Source organism: Salvelinus sp. IW2-2015, linkage group LG4p, assembly GCF_002910315.2.
Source record: "Salvelinus sp. IW2-2015 linkage group LG4p, ASM291031v2, whole genome shotgun sequence".
Classification (NCBI taxonomy): domain Eukaryota; kingdom Metazoa; phylum Chordata; class Actinopteri; order Salmoniformes; family Salmonidae; genus Salvelinus; species Salvelinus sp. IW2-2015.
In genome coordinates, this window is record NC_036841.1 from 8,479,235 (window position 1) to 8,506,879 (window position 27,645).

At 44.9% G+C, this 27,645-nt stretch overlaps 1 protein-coding gene across 2 annotated transcripts in view; it reads left to right on the plus strand.

The window, feature by feature from the left end:
* sorl1 (sortilin-related receptor, L(DLR class) A repeats containing) overlaps positions 1-27,645 on the plus strand; it is a 63,890-nt gene that overhangs the window by 18,988 nt on the left and 17,257 nt on the right. For both annotated transcript variants that reach the window (XM_023981625.2, XM_023981634.2), the window contains exons 6-18: positions 473-653; positions 12,370-12,471; positions 12,868-13,037; positions 14,192-14,384; positions 16,497-16,614; positions 19,720-19,793; positions 20,278-20,366; positions 20,818-20,996; positions 21,255-21,441; positions 22,846-22,974; positions 24,212-24,297; positions 24,637-24,809; positions 24,990-25,121. In XM_023981625.2, coding sequence (XP_023837393.1) covers positions 473-653; positions 12,370-12,471; positions 12,868-13,037; positions 14,192-14,384; positions 16,497-16,614; positions 19,720-19,793; positions 20,278-20,366; positions 20,818-20,996; positions 21,255-21,441; positions 22,846-22,974; positions 24,212-24,297; positions 24,637-24,809; positions 24,990-25,121 — 1,813 coding nt within the window. The remainder of the gene's footprint in view (positions 1-472; positions 654-12,369; positions 12,472-12,867; positions 13,038-14,191; positions 14,385-16,496; positions 16,615-19,719; positions 19,794-20,277; positions 20,367-20,817; positions 20,997-21,254; positions 21,442-22,845; positions 22,975-24,211; positions 24,298-24,636; positions 24,810-24,989; positions 25,122-27,645) is intronic.

Here is a 27,645-nt window from a genome sequence, read left to right on the forward strand (position 1 = left end):
TGAAATCTTTCAAATACTTTGAACGTTTGCTTGAGCCTGCCTGGAGTGCCAGATGCGCAGAGTTTGCAGAGAAAAGGTCTATCAAGCACATCAAAAACAACAAACTTGCCTAAAACAATCTGATAACGATGATGATTGCGACACTTTCAGTGCCATGTGTCTCTCACCACGTAAAGTAGGCCTAGGCAGGCGAGTGGCACATTTAAACATAAAAAAAATATATTTTCCTTTCAAACCCCATCCATAAAAGATAAAGCCCTGCTTTGGAAGGATTTGACCAATTTGTTAATGATTTAAAGGCGTGGGTGTGGAGGGTTAGCTAGGGTTAGACGTCCAGAYCATGTTATCCGAATGGGAAGAACTCCAAAGCCCTTGGCCAATAAATTCTTCCAGTTCAGTTCACGTGGTCAACAAAGAAAAACTTTTGGCCCTACCTATGTCCCACTTACKGCCGTTTTCTGCATCTTTCCAGGGGTGTGGAGCCGTACGACTCCCCCACCACGGTGCTGGTCCAGAGGCACGAGCCCCAGGGGGTGTCCAGCATCCTCAGCAGCACCGACTTCTTCCAGAGTGAGCAGAACCGCCGAGTCATCCTAGAGAGAGTGGACAACTTCCAGCTCCGGGACAAGTACATGTTCGCCACCACTTCCGCAGTAAGTGAGGTTGACCTGCAGGGGAATTATACTGATTCAACTAAGACCAGAGAGGTTTTTCAATACCTCGCAACAAAGGRCACCTTTTGGTAGATGGGTAAAAAATGTATAAAAAAGMAGACATTGAATATCCCTTTGGGCATGGTGAAGTTATTAATTCTTCTTTGGATTGTGTATCAATATACCCAGTCACTACAAAGATACAGGTGTCCTTACTAACTCAGTTGCCGGGGAGGAAGGAAACCGCTCAGSGATTTCACCAATGGTGACTTTAAAACAGTTACAGATGTCGTGAYGTGACCTTCATTAATCTGATGACTGTTATTTATTTAATCCACTAACTATGTTTAATTGTTACCCCATTTAAATGAGTCATGTAAYAATTAACTCATTAGGAATTTTGGGCACCACGGAAGAAGTTGTTTAACAAGTTACCATCTCCTGAATTAAACTCCAGATATATATCGATAACAGTCACTTATTAATCATTACCTCATATCAGTCTCATTTGGAACGCGGCAGGCTTCTTGAATCCGCAAGAACCCCAGCCTTTTCTGACTATTCAGTACTACACAAATTGATTTAATTGTTTATTTAATAACTAACTAAATAGTAATACCGAATCACACAAATATTAATTTCCACAGTTTGCTGCTTCAGTGTCTTTAGATATTTTTGTCAGATGTTACTATGGAATACTGAAGTATAATTACAAGTATTTCATAAGTGTCAAAGGCTTTTATTGACAATTACATGAAGTTGATGCAAAGAGTCAATATTTGCAGTGTTTTTTTCAAGACCTCTGCAATCTGCCCTGGCATGCTGTCAGTTAACTTCTGGGCCACATCCTGACTGATGGCAGCCCATTCTTGCATAATCAATGCTTGGAGTTTGTCAGAATTTGTAATAACCCGGACGACGCTGGCGGTGCCCCATGGACCTTCCGGTCACGGCCGGCTGCGACAGAGCCTGGGCTCGAACCCAGAATCTCTGGTGGCACAGCTAGCACTGCGATGCAGTGCCTTAGACCACTGCGCCACCCGGGAGGCCTTGCTGGACTTTCTTGGGTGCCCTGAAGCCTTCTTCACARCAATTGAACCGCTCTCCTTGAAGTTCTTGACRATCCACTAAATGGTTGATTTAGGTGCAATCTTACTGGCAGCAATATCCTTGCCTGTGAAGCCCTTTTTGTGCAAAGCAATGATAACGCCACGTGTTTCTTTGCAGGTAAGCATGGTTGACAGAGGAAGAACAATGATTCCAAGCACCACCCTCCTTTTGAAGCTTCCCGTCTGTTATTCGAACTCAATCAGCATGACAGAGTGATCTCCAGCCTTGTCCTCGTCAACACTCACACCTGTGTTAATGAGAGAATCACTGACATGATGTCAGCTGGTCCTTTTGTGGCAGGGCTGAAATGCAGTGGAAAAGTTTTTTGGGGATTCAGTTCATTTGCATGGCAAAGAGGGACTTTGCAATGAATTGCAATTCATCTTATCACTCTTAATAACATTCTGGAGTATATGCAAATTTCCATCATACAAACTGAGGCAGCAGACTTTGTGAAAGTTAATACTTGTGTCATTCTCTCAACTTTTGGCCACGACTGTACACACTTGCATGAAATAAAAGTCCCTAGTGGACTGACAAGATATGACAGCTTGTTACACAGAGATGGAGAAGGGGGTGGGGAAAATAGAGAGAGAGGGAGAGAGGGAGAAAGTGACATTTATCGTGGATACRTTCTTGGACTGTTCTCACATTAATCCTATTCCTTGCACACGAACTGCCACCCGTTTGGGTAAGATATGTAATGTATTTATGTGTAGATGTCCTTGTTTGTTGTCTCTCTGTTGAAACCAATCGATCCTTCTATGGGGAATGGCTCGATCGGTGTAAGGATCTGATTTTTCACCAGAGGTCGCAATGTCCTTCAATGTCCTTGTCCTGGCTTTTCTTCTTTCCCACCTCGTGTCTTTAGTCAAAGTTCTAGGACCACTTTTACATGCCCAGCTGCAGACTGGAGATTTTAATGCATTTTTATCTTCTTCACCTCGTTTTGAGTTTCCAACCGTTTGTAAAGTTTAGCTCACGCTTCACGTCTRCTGGTCTCAAGGTTGATTATTCAGGGTTCAGCTCCCGACCACTTTACATGCCAGTAGCAACCCGGCAATGTTCGGGTCTGTTGTACATTTTGTTACCAAGGCTTTTTATCCTCAGGGAAAAAGGGGTCGTTCCATCACGCCGACACGATGTCTGTGCTCACTTGGGGCGTGGCTACTGACTGGGCAGAAGTTTATATGAAAAACAATTATCTCATTAGAAGACTAAAATCACATTCCTATCTTAAGTCCCCACTGATCATTCCAAACATTCAGATGTTAGATATAATGTTCCCACTTGTCACTTTTTGGGCAAAAAGGTTTTGGTGGCAAAAGTCTTCTGGAGACAAAGCACATTTCTTTCCAAATACTGAGGAGCAAAGGGAGAGATTCTCCTCCTGCCTAATTTACGACCAAGTGTTAAAGTGTCAAAACCGGCCCACCTTCCCCTCTTCTGTGGGTAAGAGAAGTTGGTTGTTGTCAGCTATTTACCAAGCTGATCTGAGGCCTTTGATCCTCAACCAGGAGAGTCATGACACAGAGTTTAATGGCTGTGGTAGGAGAAAACTGAGGTTTGATCTACAACATTGTAGTTACTCCACAATACTAACCTAATTGGCAGAGTGAAAAGAAGGCAACCTGTACAGAAGAAAAATATTCCAAAACATACATCCTGTTTGCAAAACTGCAAAGAATGTAGCAAATAAATTAACTTTGTCCTGAAAGCAAAGTGTTATATTTGGGGCAAACACAACACATCACTGAGTACCACTCTTCATATTTTCAAGCATGGTGATGGCTGCATCATGTTATGGGTATGCTTGTCGTCGGCAAGGACTAGGGAGAAGAGCTAAGCAGAGGCAAAATCATAGAGGAAAACCTGGTTGTCTGCTTTCCAACAGACACTGGGGGGAAAATTCACCATTTAGCAGGACAAAAACCTAAAACACAAGGCCAAATATACATCCTGGTTGCTTACCAAGACGACAGAATGTTCCTAAGTGGCCTAGTTAATGTTTAACTTAAATTGTCTTTAAAAATCTATGGCAAAACTTGAAAATGGCTGTCTAGCAATGATCAACAACCAACTTGACAGAGCTTGAAGAATAAAATAAAATAATGATGTGCAAATATTGTACAATCCAGGTGTGCAAAGCTCTTAGAGACTAACCYWGRAAGACTCACAGCTGTAATCGCAGCCAAAGGTGATTTTAACATGTATTGATTCAGGGGTGTGAATACTTTTGTAAATTTGATATTTCAGTATTTCTTTTTCAAACATTGTGTAACAATGTCTAAAAACATGTTTTCACTTTGTYATTATGGGATATTGTTTGTAGATGGGTGAGACAATTTTTATTCCGGCTGTGACACAACAAAATGTGGAATAATTGAAGGGGTATGAATACTTTCTGAAGGACTGTAAGTCATTAGTCAAAGCCATCATATTGAACTGGTAGGCTTAAATACCTGATAAATCCACCACATGCATAGAATCGTTSTAAAGGTAGTATCTCTTATCCCTAGCTAAAGTATTTGGCCTCCTATAACCCCAGCAGTGTCTGTTTGCGATAAAGTCGCACGCTGTTTGGCATATGGAAGCCACAGGCACACGACTGCTGCTTTTTGAAACAGATGGGGACGGTTTGATCCCAGGCTCCTTCCTTGGCTGTGAATCTGTGTCACAAATATCCAGCGTGCTTTGCCTGGGCGCATGCTGTCCAATAAAGCGTCATACAATGAAAGAGGAACTTCATTCTTGACCCCTCCATGAAAAGAGGAATATCTTTTGCTGTGTACGCAATGTGGACTGGAGATATGGGCCATGTCATGTACTGGGGTTAATGTGGTCTGATACCGATCCCATCAAAACTAGGCTGAAATATTAGTTTCCATTTGATAGCACACATGTCTATTCTGAGCCAATTACGGTTAATGATTCCTGTCTGTGCAAACTCAGTCCTAGCCCTGAATAACCACGCAGACTCACTCCAGTGAACGCTGTGTTGTTAACAGCCATGGCCAAACACACGTATCTGAATCCTGGCATTACTACACACACACACCACACCACAACACAACACACAAACAAAAAAACATGTAGCGGAAAGGGGAAAGAGAGACTGAAAGTACAATTGCAGAGGAGGGCTGTTTCGGGAATTTTCACCATGAGGAAGTGGTGTTTCTGTAAAGAAACTGAATGGAGAGCTGAGGTTCTGCGCTGCTGCTTAGCTTGTGCAACCTTGATGAAATATGCATTCTTAAACCCCTATAAATATGCACATTGTGTTTGTACATTGTAACAACCATATCTTTATTCATATCAGTCTCTTACAAATCAATTGACTCAACATTCACAGCTACAAGCATACTTCATAAAGTCTTCCCTACCAGAGGTGGGACCAGGTCATTGTTTTACAAGTCACAGGTAAGTCTCAAGTCTTAGCACTCAAGTCCCAAGTCAAGTTCCAGGTCAAGACAGGCAAGTCTGAGACAAGTCTCAAGTCAAGACCGTCAAGTATCAAGTCAAGTCTCGAGTCCTAAACAAGTCATAACGTGCTCTTCACCAAATGTAATACCATTTCATGTTTTTAACAAGAGTAATAGTTAGTATATTACATTTACGCAAATCATGAATGCTTTTAAAAATATCTATATATTTATTACTTTCCAAATAAATGTTAGTTTTCCGTGGAAATACATGGGTAGCCATGATAAAGACCCCCCCCCCCCCCTCTGACAGCGGGAGAGGCATGGTAGGCTGGGTCGTGTGGGGTGGTTGCTCTCCTGTAGATGAATTAAACGGCAGAGTATCTGCTGGTCATCCAACATGGCAATTCACATAGAAATACATTACCTACAACAGCCGTTGCCGTGTAGAATAGAGAATCGAGTACAGATCTAGATATTGCATTTCTATCTGGAAAACTGTATCTGAATGCGGTGCCTCAGATGAAATAAGCCGCCGTTCTTCATTCATTATCAATGGAGAAAGCTCAAAACTGTGGAGGACAGCAGAGACAAGGATGGTGGGATTTGTGTGAAGCATAAACACAGAGGTTCAAGCACTCGCTTTAATCAGCAGGTTAGGAAGAGTACACAACCATTCTAGGAGGCACTCTGCCACAAATGTGCTCATTTGATCTTTTCCAGCTCCAAACAGCRCGGTGGCGAGTCAATCTGCAAATCTAGGCAAGCAGTGAGGAGCGCACATAACAATACAGGCTCCAGACGTCACAAGCCAGGCAAAAAGAAACCCATGAAACAAACAAGTTACACACACTCATAAACACACAGCCTCGTGTGATGGATAGCTGTCGGCTATATTAGCCACGACTTACCGTTCTTTGTGCAGCTTCAAATGTCGAACGACGTTGGAAATTGTTGCGCCTCCGTCTATAATTTTCTTCTCATCATGTTTTTTTGTTGATGCAGCGTCGTCTTTATATCCGAAAATAATAATTTTGGGTATCATCTTTCCAAGGGCTCCATCTGAATTCACCCGCCGACGTTCCTCTGCACTGCCACGCACAGCTTTTTCTCAGCTGGCACAATTTGATTGGCTGCTGTCCGATTCAAACTGTAATCCGTTAAATGAAGAGTTGATGCGCTGTACACTTTTTAATAGCATCATATTTAATATTGGCTTGGGGAGAGAATCAAGTCAGGTCGAGTCAAAAGGCTCAAGTCCAAGTCAAGTCACGAGTCATTGGTGTCAAAGTCGAGTTGCAAGTCATCATATTTGTGACTCGAGTCCACACCTCTGGTCCCTACTCTCTTTGAGTAAGGCTAGCAGACTTTAACAACACATTTGCATGTGACAGAATGCGCTACTATGACGGTCTCCATAGAGGCGAGCGTATACTAAGGTGGGTCGCTCAGATTGTCAGAACAGCGAAATGGCTTATGTTGTGTCTCGTCTGCATACCAAACCAACCTGTTGGCCAGCAGCACTCCTGTTGGTCGGAGCTAGAGAGTGCAGCTTGTCAGACATGACTGATCTATGTGCTGTTAATGACGTTGTGGTTTGGTTGTTGCTTGGTGTCACTAACCACTCATGCAAACACTCATCAGGGTTCTGTTGCCCAGTGCTGCCGTGTGCTGCAGTCTCAAGTACTGTTGCTATTCCCAATGGGCTGATTTGTTCCATAGCCAAAGGATAGTACGGTGTCTTTTTTTTCTGGCTAGAATTGTATCCCAAGCTATATCATTTCACACTTCCACTCGTAGAAAGTGATATTCCCACTTCCATTGTAGATTTGGATTGTTTTTATAGATGGTAATGAGGCTAAATACAAAAGGCTAAACACAAACGAATGGTTGGACTGTAGTTTGTTAATCAACAACACCATTCACATGAATCAAAAATAGGCAAATTAAAAAACAATATGSAAAACTACACTAAGTGTAGAAAACATTAGGAACACCTTCCTAATATTGAGTTGCACTCCCTTTTGCCCTCAGAACAACCTCAATTCGTTGGGGTATGGACTCTACAAGGTGTCAAAAGCGTTCCACAGGGATGCTGGCCCATGTTGACGCCAATGCTTCCCAGAGTTGTGTCAGGTTGGCTGGATGTCCTTTGGGTGGTGGACCATACACACGAGAAACTGTTGAGCGTGAAAAACCCAGCAGAGTTGCAGTTCTTGACACACAAACCGGTGCGCCTGGCACCTTCTACCATACCCCGTTCAAAGGCACTTAAATATGTTGTCTTGCCCATTCACCCTCTGAATGGCACACATACACAGTTCATGTCTCAATTGTCTCAAGGCTTAAAAATCCTTATTTAACCTGTCTCATCCCCTTCATCTACACTGATTGAAGTGGATTTAACAAGTGACATCAATTAGGGATCATAGCTTTCACCTGGATTCACCTGGTCAGTCTGTCATGGAAAGAGCAGGTGTTCTTTATGTTTTGTACACTCAGTGAATGTGGTTAAATTAATCACCAGAGCCTTACATTTAATAAATAAGGAACTAACATAGCTTTATATTTATATCTAAGAGCCTCTGTTGTCATATCTTTGCAGCATTAGCTTAGGGACTCAGTTAATTTTTTTGAAACTACTACAGTTGCCCTGTCTGTGACCCCACAGCTTGACCCATTCCACAGAGCAGCCCCCCCCGCCCCCCCCCCCCCCCAGATACGGTTGAGCAGTGAGCATGTGAAACGCTCAGTGACGCAGCCCAGTCGCAGAGCATTAGCAACACCGTGTCAACGCTAACTCGTCACTCTCACTCACTCTCACCCGTCTCTAGTCATACCAACTACCCAGCCCCTACTAATATCCTCGGCTGGGGCTAATAGGATTACCGTAATGAATATCACGAGCTTTTGGCAGCACAGAGCTTCTTAGGCCAATTAAAAGCCCCAGAAACGCAGAGATTTATCCCAGGCCTGACAATATAGATCCCTGAGTAATGATTGATAATCAGACCTTAAGACCTCTACTCCTTTCCATAGTCATCCGGAAGATAACTGACTTAATTAATATAAATGGATGTCAATAAGAGGTTTCTTAGGTTTTTCTTTTTGACACATTTCCTTGTTATTTGCAAGGTGTCTCAGTGGTGACGAGAGGAGGTGGAGTGTAACAAGATCAAGGACTTCCTTTTCGAATGGTTGCCTGTGCTTTCCCTGATGCGTCAATACCCCCAACGTGTTTAATGTACCCATAACGGCATAGAGCAGACCAACAACCACATTGAACAGGAGATTGCAATGCCTATTAAAGCTGCTGTTTGGACCTTTTGTTTTCCCCGTAAAAGAGATTTAAGTGTTGCGACACCCAGAGAACAAGACCTAGCATTATTCCTTTCGGGCAGCCATATTGGTCGCAATAGCCCTTAACGCTGTAGTGGTCCTTTACTTTCTTCCTTAACGTGTGATGCCAAACCCCACATTTCCCCAGCTCCCACTGCAATGTGTGACGCATCACACACACACACACACACACACACACACACACACACACACACAACAGGGCACTTCGCTGTAAAAAACGATGTGACATGTCCAGTGTGAGAGAAGGAGGGCGGAGATAAACATGCCACTTAAAAGCAATGGGAGGTCTGGGAAATGGCTCTGTCTCTCAGATTAACAGCTACCTCCTGGCTGGATAAACAAACCACAACGGCAGCTCCTATAGGCTCGGCTCTGCAGGAGGACTGGAGAGGACAGGGTTTCATGTGCCCCCCCCACTACTATTCTTCTAGTTTATTGGTTTAGATATAGAATGTGAAAAGGGAGGGGGGTTATCCAAATATCATCATTTGCATTGGAAGCACAGTGCTTCTGTTCTGAGCAGCTAGACTGCTGAAGGTATATACTTGCTATGAATATGTAAAGATGAATCAATTCAATAAGAATGCTACTCATGGTGTTCAGTATCTGTTCCTGGTATTTATATTAACATAATGACACTTCATAATGACTTAATAATCATTTCATGATAGTTGGATGGATGGTTAAGACACCGTACACTTGTTAAAGCAAGGTTTGATTTGAATCACTGGTGGATAGAATCCATTTTCCACAGATCATCAGACCTCTTTTCTGTCATGGAAGCCAGTCAAGCTACTGTGGTTGAAATGACCCCCCTGGCCTGCTGTCATTGAAGCATTGAAGCCGTAGTCTTTTCCGAGACTAAGTTTCTCTCCCCTTGGTATTCTCCATGCCCACATTGTGTTGTTGTRGCTGCTTKKCTTTCAGAACACGGCAGACTCTGGGATGGAACGTTAACAGCAACAGTAGATAAATCAATGGGTTGAATAGCGCTGTGAGGACCCAGACCTGCAGACAGGCGGACTCACACGCAGGCAGGCACATTGTGTCTCAGGGAACAGGGAGTCACTTTGTTGCGCCTGCTGGGTCATCAGATAAAAGACAGACTACATGACATGAATGCTTGCCTAGATCCATCAGTCATCAGTGGGGGAACTGGGAAAGCTCTCAGTGAGCGTGCGCGCATGTTTTGTTTGTTTTTATTTATTATCTTGGCTGCCTTGAGGGCGCTCTCTGTTAATCAAAGATGATGCCATGAACCTGATTGCCGTCCTATGCGGTGAATAGTTATGGCATGTTCTGCTGCTCTTATTTGCTGCCTGSTTTCCAACTGTGCACCACTAGTGTGGCTGTGTTTTGCCTGTGTGTGTGGTTGTCTGTGTGGCCCGTCAGACTGAAGTATTATTTCAGTGCATTACTGAAGCCATCTGTCCTCTTCATTGTTAGCATCATCGTGGGATTTCCATGTCTGTGTGACACATCTCTTTTCCACAAACTGTTGGCTGCTCTATGATGTTAACACTGTCCTTTGTGCTCATATTTTATAACATTGTTTTGTCCCAGCTCGGTAAAGATACGTGTATTAATCGGTGTGTGTGCGTGCGCGTGCGTGCGGGCCTCAATAACTACAAATATAATCATATTAAACTGTGTATTTGGCCTCCCTAATAAAGTGTACACGCTTGACATTTATTACCTGCAGCTTTTAATGAAGAGAATATTTCTGTTAGTTGTTAATGGAGGGCAGAAGGCCAGACAGGCTGTTAGTGGTCCCATTCTGCTGATGTGAGCCTAGCTTAGCCAATCCCTGGGAGGCAGATCACATGGTGTCGGTGTTGCCAGACTGACACGTAAGAGGAGACACATCACTGGKTGCGTCTCAAATGGCACCCTATATAGTGCACTACTTTTGACCAGGCTCCATTAGTCTCTGGTCTAAAGTAGTGCACTTTGTAGGGAATAGGGTGCCATTTGGGATGCAAATAGCGTCTCAGGTCTCTCTGGGGATCCGGAGGGCGGCGAGACTCGATGCTTTGGTCTTCCTGCTTGTAATTCATTAAAGATTACAGCCCCTTCCCCTCCCTTGAACAAAGTGGTCTCGCTGWCATAACAATGAGATTTGGCCTTTGATTGTTCTCATTGGCACACTGAGCTTACAATCCGCCCAACAGTACAGATGATTCATCACATGAGTCTTTAAAAGCCCTGAAAGACGATGGCCAGAGCTTACCCATGATTTTTCACAATTATTTAAGTCAATAAGTCATAGTTTCCACTTCGTGCAAATCCTTGTGAGTGCGGTGTCTTTTGCTATGATATGACATACAAATTATTTTCAGCCTACCATTCGTTTCAGGGCTGGGGTTTATTTGAATGTTAACACCCACCAGCATGGTGTTGTTTATTATTCAGAAATAGCTGCAAAGTTGCTCCTCTTTGTGACTGAGATGAGCCAAACAGCCTTGTGTTCACTTGGCCGCCTGAGCAATGGAGGAAATTAAAACGGGGTGCAAATGAGTTTTTCCACCTTATTTTGGAGCTAGTCTGTATTAAAAATGTATATACAGCACTCATGTATATACCTACTCATTCAAGGGTTTTTCTTAATTTTTACTATTTTCTACGTTGTAGAATAATAGTGAAGACATCAACACTATGAAATAACACATATGGAATCATGTAGTAACCAAAACAGTGTTAACCAAATCAAAATATATTTTATATTTGAGAGTCTTCAAAGTAGCCTCCCTTTGCCTTGATTACAGCTTTTCACACTCTTGGCATTCTCTCAACCAGCTTCATGAATAATGCTTTGAGTAGGTGTGTCCAAACTTTTGACTGGTACTGTATATAAATGTTATAATTGCTTGATGTGATAGTATTTTGCAATCCCCCGTCACCCCAAGATGGATTATTTTGACCACTAAAGTTTTGCCTCACTACACACTCCACTGCTTTGATTGGTCTAACATTACCTAGAAACCACAAGTGTCTATCCAGATAATGAAAAGGCACTCGTGAAAAAAGTTCAAGGAAATTAYAGTAACATGTCATTTGCGGCGTGGATGATCATGAGCAAAGTCATTGTAGCTTATCATTTCACTTCCCCTGTGTGAGAACCATGTACCGCAGCCAAAGCCTGCCAGCAGCCTACCTACTACCAAAGGTTGTCCATTTAAAATGTAGAAAAATGCATATCAGTTATCTTTCAATACTTATCTATATTACCGGAGCTTCATATTATTCTTTATAAGCCTTTCTATGGCGGATTCGCAGTCACAATTTTTGGAAGATGTGAAAACTTTGGAGGTAACRATAGATGGTGATGTCAAAGATAGGCCAGTGGTTTCCATCTGTGTGAGAGTTTTCCCTAAATCAATGCTTATGACAAATCCAGAAGCAGCCATACCTGGCTAATCTTTTGAATATGGTATAGGCCTAGTAAAAAATAACTGTAACAGAACATTAGCTAAGATAAGATAAGGTTAGCATGCTAGCTAGCTACACTGCCAGCTGCCAGTGCCCTATTTGCTGATGTTTATAAACGCCACGTGGAAATTCCCACACCCAATTTGTGAATATGAATAAGTAGTAAATTTTCGAAGTTGGAACCTAAACGTGCATTTCCTCTCTAGGACAGGAAATTACGTTGACATAGTGTTGTCAACTTTCTCTGGCGGGTCCTTTTAATAATAGCAGATTCTATAATAATTTTGTCACGTTAGTCATAATTAGGAGGTAGGCATTAAGCCGTCTCCATGGCTCTTTGTGTTTATTTATTGATTCATTGATTGATTTATTAATTGTACATCTGTTGGTTCCAGACTTTGTTGGGGAGTCATGAACCATCCTCCGTCCAGCTGTGGGTGTCCTACAACCGCCAGCCAATGAAAGCCGCCCAGTTCATGACCCGCCACCCAATCACAGTGAGTCTCCAGGCCTGCTTCGCCACACCAGAACATCCTCTCTGTGGCTCCTAGTTGTCTCCTAGTCTAGAGAACAAACCTGTCACTGTATCGTTGATGAAATTGGGAAAATGTTTTTGTAAGGAAATGCTATAACTATACTATGTAGCTAGTATGTAGTTGACAGCTCAACATGAGCCAGAAATCACAAGACCAATCACAGAAAATACTTTAAGGCGTTACACTCCACTCACGGTAGAAAGATTTTAATTCCATGACATTATTTATCTTAAAAATTTACCTGTTTTTGTGTAATAAAAGTTGAATTACAATCATCAGCTTTTAKTTGTGGGAGAATCACACCATGCCCTTCCCAAATAAGGAAAACTGCCCAACGTCTCTCTTCTTCTCCTGCAGGAGTACTACATTGCTGACGCCTCGGAGGACCAGGTGTTTGTTTGCGTCAACCACCTCAACAACGTCACCCACCTGTACATCTCAGACACGCAGGGCCTGTCCTTCTCTTTGTCCCTGGAGAATGTGCTATACTACAGCCCAGAGGGTTCAGGCAGCAACACCCTCATCAGGTAGGCACAATATTCCTAGTGCTTCTCAATACTCTACTGGGGGGGGTTGCACAATTCTGCTCCAGACCAGCACTTACACACCCACTTCCTCTATTTGACCTAATCAACCAATCTCGGGTTGCTCATTTTTGTTTCAGGCCGGCCCAGCACTAACCCACCTGATTTGATATATTAACTAATCACAGGTTGCACATTTTTGTTGGGGTAGGACCAAAATGTGCACCCCTTTGGTGTATCCCCCCAGGAACAGATTTGGAAACACTGCAGTATTCTACTAAGCAACAATGAATCCGAGATCTGGGTTCAATTAGTATTGGTGTCTTTCAAATACTTAAGCTGCCCTTGATTGAGCTTACCTGACACAACAGAATCAAAAGAAAAGTCCCAAAAGTGCAAACCCTGCCCGTCTGACACTCCAGGCAGGCTCAATCAATCACCCAAAGCATTTCAAAGAAAACAAGTACTATTTGAAGTCTGCAATATTCTGATGTGACTCACAGTTAAGGCAGCCTAATTAGTAGAAAACACTATGAGATCTGTAGTGTCTTGCTAGGAACAAAGTAACAGAACTCACCTTGATCAAATACACCTTCCTTGATCAAGTACACACACCCTTGGATCAATTATACCCACCTTGATCAAGCGCACCCACCCAACTGTATTTATTTTGAAGGAGAGATGAGAGGAGGCTGTTCTACGTCTGTTCATTGCAGCACTGGGGGACCTCCTGGTGTGCATTCCTAGTGACGACAATGAGTCAGCGTGTGTGTTTTCTCCTCAGTGTTGGTAAACAACAGCAGGGCCTTTGCATGTGTTTACATGTTTAAATCCCAGGGACCAGGATGTTGGATGTTTGCTGAGTCCATGTTGTCATGGCGCGGCAGTGTAGCGTAATGCGTCCAGGGCCTATACTTAGTCAAATGACTAGGTTCCAGCTACCTGGAGTTGTTGTGTTGTGAGAGCAGCTTCATTGCTTCTTGATAGTGACACGAGCAGAACACGTGTTTCCTTTAAACAACATAGCCACAAGATACACTGAACGTGATACTGTATTGTTGTTGATGCTGATCATGTCTGTGTGTATATGTGCATCTGTCTGTGTTTGTGTACCTACGCCTGTGTGTGTGTGTGCCATTGTGTGTGTTTCATCCCAGGTACTTTACCAATGAGCCCTTTGCTGACCTGCACCGCGTGGAGGGTCTGCGCGGCGTCTTCGTGGCCACACTCATCAACGGCTCACTCAGCGAGGACAACATGCGCTCTGTAATCACCTTCGACAAGGGGGGCACCTGGGAGCTGCTGCAGGCCCCCTCCGCTGACAGCCTGGGAGGAACACTGGACTGCCAGGTAGTTAGCTAGCTGTTACAGTAACATCTGACCCTGTATCAGTGGTTAGAGAAAGCGTTCACCTCCTCCCCGGTGGGTTTCCCCTAACCACTGATACAGGATACCGAAACACAGACCCTAGATTTTAGCTGCCTGGCAGACCATTGCTGGCAGCTTCAGCAATGTGACATCATACACATCGGGGCGACAACAACAGGATTACACGAAGCAGACCATACTCTTTGTTCTTTTAAAAACCTGCTGCATGAAAAATATTATGTGCTATAGCTTGGAAAATAAATAAATGTGAGTCTGGATGACAACGTAATGTTTGTTTCCAACATTAGGGCTGTTTTCCTAAAGAACTTATATCCGCTTCGGGTTTTGTTTCCTTTCCACGATACTAGCGAGTGTCGCGATGCTAGTATCATCCCAGCACTAATTAAGATCTGCCCAAGACTCCCACTGTTGGCTCTTGTTAATGTAGGCATACCTAAAGGGAGGGCAAAAACTTGGAAGAGACAATAAAGTGACAGTCTTGGCAGAATTGTATTATTTTCTTGTTGATGTCTGTAAGCAGGAAGTTGCCTTGTCAAACACTGTCAAAGTGCTGAGTCTATAAGTCCTTTGAGGTAGGGATTGGGTGTGGGATAATATGAACCTACATTAGTGGTTAGAAACAACAGCCATGAGGCCACACGGTGTGTGTTTGCATTCTAAAGGGGAAGTGGGTTTGGATGCAAACAGGTGTGTTCTGTTTGGTTTTAGAAAGTGGTGTCCCTTGTACTAAAATGTATGCACTCACTACTATAACCCGCTCTGGATAAGAGTGTCTGCTAAATTTACTATAATGTAAATGTAGCTTCACTTCTGAGGAAATAGTTTATATTTGTATTTATTTATTTTTGGTTTTGCCAGATTGTTGTCTCCATTGACCATTGACCTTCTCCCCTCCACAACGCCTCTCCATCTCTCCCTTCTCCCTCCACAACGCCTCCTCTATCCCTCCCCTCTCCCTCCACAACGCCTCTCCATCCCTCCCCTCTCCCTCCACAACGCCTCTCCATCCCTCCCTTCTCCCTCCACAACGCCTCTCCATCCCTCCCTTCTCCCTCCACAACGCCTCCATCTCTCCCTTCTCCCTCCACAACGCCTCTCCATCTCTCCCTTCTCCCCTCCACAACGCTCTCTTCCCTCCCTTCTCCCTCCACAACGCCTCTCCATTTCTCCCTCCACAACGCCTCTCCATCTCTCCCTTCTCCCTCCACAACACCTCTCTATCCCTCCCTTCTCCTCCACAACGCCTCTCCATTTCTCCCTCCACAACGCCTCCATCTCTCCCTTCTCCCTCCACAACGCCTCTCCATCTCTCCCTTCTCCCTCCACAACGCCTCTCTATCCTCCCTTCTCCCTCCACAACGCCTCTCCATTTCTCCCTCCACAACGCCTCTCCATCTCTCCCTTCTCCCTACACAACGCCTCTCCATCTCTCCCTTCTCCCTCCACAACGCCTCTCCATCCCTCCCTTCTCCCTCCACAACGCCTCTCCATCTCTCCTTTCTCCCTCCACAACGCCTCTCCATCTCTCCCTTCTCCCTCCACAAACGCCTCTCCATCCCTCCCTTCTCCCTCACAACGCCTCTCCATCCCTCCCTTCTCCCTCCACAACGCCTCTCCATCCCTCCCTTCTCCCTCCACAACGCCTCTCCATCCCTCCCTTCTCCCTCCACAACGCCTCTCCATCTCTCCTTCTCCCTCCACAACGCCCTTCTCCAATCTCTCCCTTCTCCCTCCACAACGCCTCTCCATCTCTCCTTCTCCCTCCACAACGCCTCTCCATCTCTCCTTCTCCCTCCACAACGCCTCTCCATCTCTCCCTTCTCCCTCCACACGGCTCACTCCTTCTCCAATCTCTCCCTTCTCCCTCCACAACGCCTCTCCATCTCTCCCTTCTCCCTCCACAACGCCTCTCCATCCCTCCCTCCTTCCCCCCTACTCGATCTCCCTTCATCTTTCCTATCTATCCCTCCTTTCTATATCGCTCCTCTCTATCACTCCCTCCCCTCCATCCCTTTTCTATACCCTCTCGGTACTTCTCTATCTCCCCCATCCTGTCCCTCTCTCTCTCCGTAGCTCTCCAAAGGCTGCTCCCTCCACCTGGCCCAGCGCTGGAGCCAGCTTCTCAACATTCAGCTGCGCAGGATGCCCATACTGTCCAAGGAGTCAGCGCCAGGGCTCATCATGGCCACAGGTGGGGAAGGCTTAGACTAGCATCATACAACTACAATGACTATTTATTTTAAAATACATACAGTACCAGTCAAAAGTTGACACACCTACTCATTCAAGTTAGTTTTTTTTGGTACTATTTTCTACATTGTAAAATAATAGTGAAGACATCAAAACTATGAAATCCAGAACATTTCAAGAACWTTGAAAGTTTCTTCAGTCGCAAAACCATCAAGCACTATGATGAAACTGTCTCTCATGAGGACCGCCACAGGAAAAGAAGAGCCCGAGTTACCTCTGCTGCAGAGGATATGTTCATTGGAGTTACCAGCCTCAGAAATGCTTCACAGAGTTCAAGTAACAGACGCATCTCAACATCAACTGTTCAGAGGAGACTGCGTGAATCAGGCCTTCATGGTCAAATTGCTGCAAAGAAACCACTACTAAAGGACACCAATAATAAGAAGAGACTTGCTTGAGCCAAGAAACACGAGCAATGGACATTAGACTGGTGGAAATCTGTCCTTTGGTCTGATGAGTCCAAATTTTGAGGTTTTTGGTTCCAACCGCCATGTCTTTGTGAGACGCAGAGTAGGTGAACGGATGATCTCTGCATGTGTGGTTCCCACCTTGAAGCATGGAGGAGGAGGTGTGATGGTGTGGGGGTGCTTTTCTGGTGACGCTGTCTGTGATTTATTTAGAATTCAAGGCACACTTAACCAGCATGGCTACCACAGCATTTTGCAGCGATACGCCGTCCCATTTGGTTTGCGCTTAGTGGGACTTAGTGGGGCTGTCATTTTGTTTTTCAATAGGACAATGACCCAAAACACACCTCCAGGCTGTGTAAGGGCTATTTGACCAAAAAGGAGAGTGATGGAGTGCTGCATCAGATGACCTGGCCTCCACAATCACCCGACTTCAACCCAATTGAGATGGTTTAGGATGAGTTGGGCCACAGAGTGAAGGAAAAGCAGCCAACAAGTGCTCAGCATATGTGTGAACTCCTTCATGACTGTTGGAAAAGCATTCCAGGTGAAGCTGGTTGAGAGAATGCCAAGAGTATAAAAAAGCTGTTATTAAGGCAAAGGGTGGCTACTTTGAACAACCTAAAATATCTTTTGATTTGTTTTAACACTTTTTTGGTTGTTTATGTGTTATTTCATAGTTTTGATGTCTTCGCTATTATTCTACAATGTAAAAAATAGTACAAATTAAGAAAAACACTTGAATGAGTAAGTGTGTCCAAACTTTTGACTGGTACTGTATATTTTTAAAGATGGAGAGAGACAGTGGGGAAAGAAAGAGGAAGGTTGTGTTAAAGGGATCCCATACTGCTACGGCATTACCGCTGTACACGCCAGGCCACTTAATTACCATTTCTATGGCGAATACGTGACTTCCCTTATGGTGGTGCAACTTCCGCTGTTGTCTGATCTGATAGAGAGGACCACTTCCTCCATCAGTCAATCACACAGGAAATGAGACTATGTGCATAGAGAAGCTGCCGAGTCTCTCCTTCCTGCTTGTTTGTCTGTGTTCAGTTTTTATTTCTTATTAACCTTTATTAACCTTTATTTATTCAGGCAATTCAGTTGAGAGCTAATTCTTATTCACAGCGTGTGTGTGTGTGCGCACGCATGCGTTTTTCTGAGTGCGTGTGTTCATGGTTTGTGCGAATGTGTGTGTGTGTGTGCATGCATGTATAACTGCGTGTACTCAGGTCAGAGCAATAGTCTTTGACTGGTGCTACACGAGGAGCAGTTGGACACATCCATTGTGTTTAATCCACTAAAATTGTCTCTCTGTCTCTACCTCGTCACGCTTCTGCCTGCTTGGCCGAGTACATTGATTTCCTTTGTAGCTGTGTCTGGAAGGAGGAAGACGCCTCTACACCCTGCGAGCTGCTAGAACCCTTAATTAAATTATTAGTAGATAATGGCCACGGGGAGAAGTGCAGAGAGGAGCAGGGAGGGAGGGCTGCGGAAACACTATGCCCCTCTCGTCCATGTTATCGCTCACACACACATGCACTAATTACTTCTGCCTCACCCAGTGGGTACAAGCAAACACACACACAGACCGTCGCTCTCTTTGTGTGGACCCAGCCAGCCACACACGACCAGCATCCCCACACCACCTATCAGGGGGAACGTTTCCACCGAAGCATTTTGTTTTGTGACTTGTTCCTGTATACAATTTCTTAATTTGTAAAGCACCGTTGATATGGCCTCCAAGAACAACAGTCATTAGCGGTGGTGCAGGGGAGGAGAACGGTGGCTTCATTAACCAGCTCTCAGGATGAGTGTCAGACACACAGAGAGAGCCGTACACAACTACATAAAACAATAAAGAGTTGGAGTCAGAGCTTTGATACCTGCTGTAATCCATATTGCACTGGTGAATTGTACAACAGGTATCAGTACGCCACACCGTGAGGTACAACATGGTAGTCTACATCCACATAGGATAAATAGATATATGATGCTAGACATTAGACTCATTACACTCGTTAGGGCCTTCCCCCTAGAATGACTGCAGACCGATTTTGATATTATTCATGCCTATATGTTCAGCACATGGTAAGGACAGAGTATTGACACTGCAATCTAATGTTAACAATAAAGCACACTAGAGAATAGGAACTTTTCAGGAACATAGGTCTATCTCTTGATCTCAAGCATCTGTTTTAAAAACCCTGGATAGACTCTATCCCTATATAGAGCCACCCAGCTATAGGGCCATGCTACACTAGCCCCTTTCTCTGTGGTTGCGTCTCAAATCGCACCCTGTTCCCTGTATAGTGAGCTACTTTTGCTCTGTTGTCGGCTTTGTGTGCTCTGGGCTGGCCGCTGTGCTCGGATGCGTCCCAAATCGCACCCTATTCCCTATGCATGTAGTGCACTACTCTTGACCAGGGCCCATAGGTCTTTGGTCGAAATTAGTGCACTATGTAGGGAATAGGGTGCTGTTTGGGACACAGGCTGGGATACTGCTGGCACTGGAGACCACCTGAAGCTGCAGTAGTGTTCCTACTGAATCACTCTCTGTGTGTTCTGTTTAATTCATCACCTCTCTCACAGCCATTCCACTGATCATCCTGTGTCTGTGTCTGTCTCCCCTGCAGGCTCTGTGGGCAAGAACCTGGCCAACAAGCCCAACGTGTATGTGTCCAGCAGTGCTGGGGCCAGATGGAGAGAGGTCAGTGTCTGTCTGTGCGCGCCTTGTTTTTGTTTGTGTGCTCCATAAACGTAACTGTGCACGTGATGAGCATGCTGTAAATCATGACGTTGGTTAGTCTTTCCTGCCTATGCCACCCCCTCATGCCAAAGGGCTTCTGTGGAGCGCCTAGCCATAGTGCTGAATGGCCAGCGGAGGACACTTTCTTTGACAGCATATTATTAAGCAACCACAAAGCCACACTCTGCAAGGCTGGGGAACCCTCAAAAACAGAAACAATGGAAAAGCGCACACAACATTTTCACCTGCTCTTGATGTCTWCGATGTGACATTCCACAAGAGCAGAATTTTAATCTCAACATAGTATACCTCATTCAGTCTCATATTCTTTGTAATAATACGGCCCGACAGTTGTGCTAGTCTTATTATGGTAGCTATATCAATTGACCAGCAATCTTACGGAGTGTGGCTTTAATGGGTGTTCTTCACATTTCCCCTTCTCAAGGCGCTGGCCGGTCCTCACTTCTACACGTGGGGTGACCACGGGGGCATCCTCATGGCCATCGCCCAGGGGGGCTCCAGCACACACCTCAAGTGAGTCTCACGGCAGGGGTCTTATTTAGGGCTGTTGTATCGCCACTGCTAGAACAGAACAGTGTGCTGTGCATCACCCCCTCCTCATTGCACCCCTCTACTCCCCACTGCAACTCTGCCCTACCTTGTCAAATAAAGGCTCAGTGAATTATTCCCTTTTCAACCCACTGTGTCACTGCCAACCCAAGCAGTACTGTGCTGGCTTTCCAGCTCGGTTCCAGCTACTACAGGTCATGGGATACGTAACCAGGCTAATGCACTACAGCTTGGCTTGGCTCAGTAGTGTAAAAAGGGTATAAATATTGTAACCATGCTAATTCTGATCTCTGTACTGTCTCTGTCGGCCCATCTATAGACTAGCATCCTGTTCAGATGGTGAATTAGGAGATTTTCCCTATGGGCCATTCTGGCTCGGACAAGGCTACTTACCTACTGTCTCTCTGTGTCTCAGGTTCAGTACCAATGAGGGGGAGACGTGGACAGACTTCCGTTTCTCTGACAGGGAGGTGTATGTCTACCAGCTGCTGACGGAGCCGGGGGAGAAGAGCACCATCTTTACCGTCTTCGGCTCCTACGCCGACCAGAGACACAGCTGGCTCATCCTGCAGGTCAACGCCAGCGACGTGCTCGGTGAGTGGACTCATAATATTACTAGGCTGGGCAGAAGTCATGACTGAAGTATGCTCAGCCTGGTGCTTTTGCGTCTGTTTRTCTTCCATTTTCACAACGCAAATGAGAAACATACGTCCATTGACCCAGAGTCTCACTGAGGTGTGTGTTTGTGCGTCCGTGTGTGTCCACTGTCCAGGCATATGTACGCTTCTGTCCCCATGCTACTGTAATAAAATATAATCAAATTCCAAATCAAGTATTTGTGTGTCTCTTCAGGCGTGCCGTGTGCCGAGGGAGACTACAAGCGCTGGTCCCCGTCAGACGAGCACGGCAACGACTGTCTTCTGGGTAGAGAGATGGTGTACAAGCGACGCACGCCCCACGCCACCTGCTTCAACGGAGAAGACTTCGACCGCCCCGTCACCGTGTCCAACTGCTCCTGCACACGCCAGRACTACGAGTGGTAAGACCAGAGGCACCATTGCCAAGCCCGTGTCCAATCTCAAATCCATCCTTTGCCTCTACCCCTAAACTCTTATCTACCCCTAGGCACCTTATATCGATCTGAAAGGATTAGATAGCTGCTGTCTAGAAAGGTAACAGCTCCACATTTCCTTCTGTTAAGCTAGGACTAGGTGGAATGTTTCTCCCTTACTTACACCTATACTATCCTTTCAGGGTAGGGGCTAGGGGTTGATTGGAATTGGGCCACAGTCTTTTTTCCACTCATCTCTATCTGTTCATAGTTTCATAGTCGGGTAGGCGAACAGTGGGTGTCTTTCTCTCTCTATCTCTCTTTCTCTCTCTCTCTCTTTCTCTGGTTTCTCTTTTTGTCTCTCTTTCTCTCTCTTTCTCTATCTCTTCTTTCTTTCTCTATCTCTCTCTTCTCTATTCTCCGTCTCTTTCTCTCTCTCCTCTCTCTCTCCTCTCTCTCTCTCTCTTTCCTTCTTTTTCAATCTCTCTCTCTCTTCCTATCTCCTCTATCTCTCATCTTTCTCTCTCCAGTCTCTTCTTTCTCTATCTCTCTATATCTCTCTTTCTCTATTCTCTCTTTCTCTCTCTCTCTCATCTCTCTCTTTTCTCTTCGACTCTCTCTTCTCTTCTCTTTCTCTCTCTCTTCTCTCTCTCTCATCTATCTTTCTCTCTTTTGTCTTTCTTTCTCATTTCATCTCTCTTCTCCTCGTCTATCTCTCTCTCTCTGCGGATCTTCTCTCTTCTCGTCTCTCTATCGTTTTTCTCTCCTCTCTCGTCTCCTCCTCTTTTCCTCCCTCTTCTGTCTTTGCCCTCTTTCTTTTCTTTTTCTTCTCTCTTTTCCTTTTTACTCTTTCTATTCTTTTCTCTCATCTTTTCTCTCTTTTCTTTCTCTCTCTTTTCTCTTTCTCCCTTATCTCTTTCTTTCTCTTCTTTCCTCCCTCTGTCTCTTCTTCATTCCTCTTCTTTTGCCTTGTCGCCTTCGATTCCTACCCTCGCTTCTTCTCTCGTTCTTTTCCGTTTTCTCTAGTCTCATCGTTCTTTCTCCCGTCGCGTCCACTCCTGAACTGAAGTGTTAATACATCACCTTCCATCCGTTGTCTCGCCTAGTTCGTTCAGTATGCTCCTTGATTTCCCTCTGTCTCTGTCCTGCCTCTTCGATTCTTTTGTCTCATCCTCTCTTTTTTTTCGTTGTATCCCTCTCTCGACTCTATCATGTTCCTCTTTCTCCTCCTCCCATTCTTCTGTCTCTCTCTCACTCACTCACTCTTCTGACGCGCATGTAGTCGTCCCGTCGACATGTCGTCACTGGTTCACATTTCAATCACGAGCTGTATCACTCCACGCGTCCGTTGCACTCACCCTCTCTCTCTCTCTTTCTCATCTTCTCTCTCAGTGACTATGGCTTCAAGCTGAGCGAGGACCTGTCCCTCCAGGTGTGCCTGCCCGACCCCGAGTTCTCGGGGAACCTCTACGCCCCGCCCGTGCCTTGCCCCGTTGGCACTACCTACCGTCGCAGTACAGGGTAAGTCAATATCCCTTTGGTATTAACATATTSTCACTTCATCAGAAACCAGGCTTTACCCTTCTCATAATTATAGGCTTTTCCCTTTTTGTTAAGGTGACTGTTACGGCCTTGCAATGTGGATGGGTCAGGGTTAGCTGAGCTGAAGGGGTTTGGACTGAATTCATAGTGTGTCCCAAATGGGCCTCGKTAAAAAGTAGTGCACTATAAAGGGAATAGGGTGCCATTTGGGACGTACAAACGAAGGTTAAGATACACTTGTCCTTGGTGGCAGACTGGCAGTGACATATGTCTTACAAAAAAAATGACATTACCGAGCGTACCAGTCTTCACCTCAGTCTACTATGTTTTTTCTGCCACAAGGAGACGGGCGTTCGATATCAGCATGGTTAATGATGAATATGATATGAACTCTATGTAATTGGCRTCCTTTGTTGTCACGGGGAACTGTCTTTGTTCTTTTTTTGTGCTGTGGGGAAGAGGAAGGAGTGACATCATTCCATTACATAGCCCTCGTTTATCATGGAGAACAGCCCCACCTAGTGTCATAAGGAGAGAAATGTCCCAGCAAAATCTTGACATACACTGAGTATACAAAACATTAAGAACACCTTCCTAATATTGAGTTGCCCCCCTCCTTTTGCCCTCAGAACAGCCTCAATTCGTTGGGGCATGGACTCTACAAGGTGTCGAAAGTGTTCCACAGGGATGCTGGCCCATGTTGACTCCAATGCTTCCCCGTTATGTCAAGTTGGCTGGATGTCCTTTGGGTGTTGGACCATTCTAGATAAACACGGGAAACTGTTGAGTGTGAAAAACCCAGCGGTGTTGCAGTCCTTGAAACAAACCGGTGCGCCTGGCACCTACTACCATACCCTGTTCAAAGGCACTTAAATATTTTGTCTTGCCCATTCACCCTCTGAATGGCACACATACACAATCCATGTCTCAATTGTCTCAAGGCTTAAAAATCCTTCTTTAACCCGCCTTTCTCCTTCCCTTCATCTACACTGATTTGAAGTGGATTGAACAAGTGACATCCACAAGGGATCATAGCTTTCACCTGGTTCGTCTGTCATGGAAAGGGCATGTGTTCTTATATACTCAGTGTATATAAAATGGGGAACATGTAAACGTTTGTACTCCTCGTTTACACAACTACGCACAAGATACACTTTATGGGTGGTGGGTGTTTGTCTGACCATATTGTTAATCAGTTTGTGTGTCTCTCTCTCAGGTACAGGAAGGTGTCTGGGGACAGCTGTAGTGGAGGGGATGTAGAAGCCAGACTGGATGGAGAGATGCTGCCCTGTCCTGTAGGAGGTAAGCCTCCCCTCTCTCAATTAAGTAACCGTCATTCGAGCTGGACCAATAACCATCATGGTGGATGGGCCAATAAAAGAAACCGTCATTAGTGCACCACATAGTTATTAGTGAGTTATTAAAGTGACTATGCATAGATAATAACAGAGTAGCAGCAGCGTAAAAGAGGGGGGGGGGCAATGTAAATAGTCTGGGTAGCCATTTGATTAGATTACAGTACTGCTGTATACAAAATAAAAGGCTATTTGTTACTATTTTGTTGCCAGTTGTTACTCTTCACATGGATATAGATTAGAATGAATTGTATTAAGTGTTATTTTTTCTCCTGTTCTTCTTCAGAGAGTAATGAGTTCATCCTGTACGCTGTGAGGAACTCCATCCATCGCTATGACCTGGCCACAGGGACCGACCAGGCCCTGCCCCTCTCTGGTCTCCACGAGGCCGTGGCCCTGGACTTTGACTACGAACGGAACTGCCTCTACTGGGCCGACATCTCGCTGGACACCATACAGGTCAGGGCCTTCACAGAAGGCACTCCGATGTAACCATGACTTACCCTATTAAGTGCTATTTCGGACACAGAATCTATCCTACACACACTTCAGTGACCAAAGTACATAGTGAATTGTGATTAGTGAAAAGTATATACACATACTTCAGTGACCACATCCCTCCCTGTTCTCCCCCTCCAGAGGCTTTGTCTAAATGGCAGTACGGGACAGGAAGTGATCGTTAGGAAGGACCTGCAGAATGTGGAGGCCCTCACCTTTGACCCCATCAGCAGGCTGCTCTACTGGGTGGACGCGGGAGCGCAGAGGATTGAGGTAAACATGAGGAACAAGGATTTGTCCAGTATTTTATATATACTGGGCAAAAATATAAACGCAACATGCAACATTTTCAGTGATTTTACTAAGTTACAGTTAATATAAGGAAATCGGTCAGTTGAATACATTCATTAGGCCCTAATCTATGGATTTCACATGACTGGGCAGGGCTGCAGCCGTGGGTAGGCCTGGGAGGGCATAGGCCCACTGGGGAGCCAGGCCCAGCCAATCAGAATTAGTTTTTCCCCACAAAAGTGCATAATTACAGACAGAAATACTCCTCACTATCATCAGCTGTCTGGGTGGCTGGTCTCAGAGGATCATGCAGCTGAAGAAGCCGGATGTGGAGGTCCTGGGCTGGYGTAGGGACACGTGGTCTTCGGTTGTCAGGCCTGTTGGAAGTACTGCCAAATTCTCTACTGCCAAATTCTTGAGACATCTGTGGCATTGTGTGACAAAACTGCACATTTTAGAGTGGCCTTTTATTGTCCCCAGCACAAGATGCAACTGTGTAATGATCATGCTGTTTAATCAGATTCTTGATATGCCACACCTGTCAGGTGGATGGATTATCTTGGCAAAGAATAAATGTTAGCTAACAGGGATGTATAAAAAAAAAAAGTGTACTTAACATTTTAGAGAAATAAGCTTTTTGTGCATATGGAACCTTTCTGGGATCTTGTATATCAGCTCATGAAAAATGGGACCAACACTTCACATGTTGTGATTATATTTTTGTTCTGTGTGTATGTGTTTATTTATAAATGTATTTATAAACACTACGCTGGACACTACGCTGACAGACACAGTAAACCTTCTTGCCACAGCTCGCATTGATGTGCCATCCTGGATGAGCTGCACTCTCATGCTACCACTAGAGTGAAAGCACCGCCAGCATTCAAAAGTGACTTAAACATCAGCCAGGAAGCATAGGAACTGAGAAGTGGTCTGTGGTCACCACCTGCAGAACCACTCCTTTATTGGGGGTGTCTTGCTAATTGCCTATAATTTCCACCTTTTGTCTATTCCATTTGCACAACAGCATGTGAAATTTATTGTCAATCAGTGTTGCTTCCTAAGTGGMCAGTTTGATTTCACAGAAGTGTGATTGACTTGGAGTTACATTKTGTTGTTTAAGTGTTCCCTTTATTTTTTTGAGCAGTGTATTTATAAACTGGGTGGTTCGAGCCCTGAATGCTGATTGGCTAAACACTGTGGTATATCAGACCGAATACCATGATTATGACAACATTTAATTACGTTGTTAACCAGTTTATAATAATAGCAATAAGGCACCTCAGGAGTTTGTGATATATGGCCAATATACCATGGCTAAGGGCTGTGTCCTAGCACTCCGCGTTGCGTCGTGCTTAAGAACAGCCTTTAGCCATGGTGTGTGTATATATTTATTTTATTTAACCTTTATTTAACTAGGCAAGTCAGTTAAGAAAAAATCGTATTTACAATGATGGCCAAACCCGGACGATGCCGGGCCAATTGTGCGCCTCCCTATGGGACTCCCAATCACGGCCGGTTGTGGTACAGCCTGGATATATTGGTCAAATACCACACCCCCTCGGGCCTTATTGCATAAATATTTCATATTTTTTTCTCCATCTTATTGAAGCCTTGTTTGATTTAGATTTATTTTCTAACCTGATAAATGACATGCTACTGTATAGTGTCAGACAATCCAGTGTGTGATGATGGTGACCCACTCCATGTGTTGTGTACATGTGTTGTGTAGGTGTCTAACCCTGATGGTGACCCATTCCATGTGTTGTGTTGTGTAGGTGTCTAACCCTGATGGTGACCCACTCCATGTGTTGTGTTGTGTAGGTGTCTACCCCTGATGGTACCCACTGCCATGTTGTTTGTGTTTTGTGTAAGGTGTCTAACCCTGATGGTGACCCACTCCATGTTGTTGTGTTGTGTAGGTGTCTAACCCTGATGATGACCCACTCCATGTGGTTGTGTTGTGTAGGTGTCTAACCCTGATGGTGACCCACTCCATGTGTTGTGTTGTGTAGGTGTCTAACCTGATGGTGACCCACTCCATGTGTTGTGTTGTGTAGGTGTCTAACCCTGATGGTGACCCATTCCATGTGTTGTGTTGTGTAGGTGTCTAACCCTGATGGTGACCCACTCCATGTGTTGTGTTGTGTAGGTTGTCTAACCCTGATGTGGACCCACTCCATTGTGTTGTGTAGGTGTCTAACCTGATGGTGACCCACTCCATGTGTTGTGTAGGTGTCTAACCCTGATGGTGACCCACTCCATGTGTTTGTGTTGTGTAGGTGTCTAACCCTGATGGTGACCCACTCCATGTGTTGTGTTTGTGTAGGTGTCTAACCCTGATGTGACCCACTCCATGTGTTGTGTTGTGTAGGTGTCTAACCCTGATGTTGACCACTCCATGTGTTGTGTTGTGTAGGTGTCTAACCCTGATGATGACCCACTCCATGTGTTGTGTTTGTGTAGGTGTCTAACCCTGATGTTGACCCACTCCATGTGTTTTGTG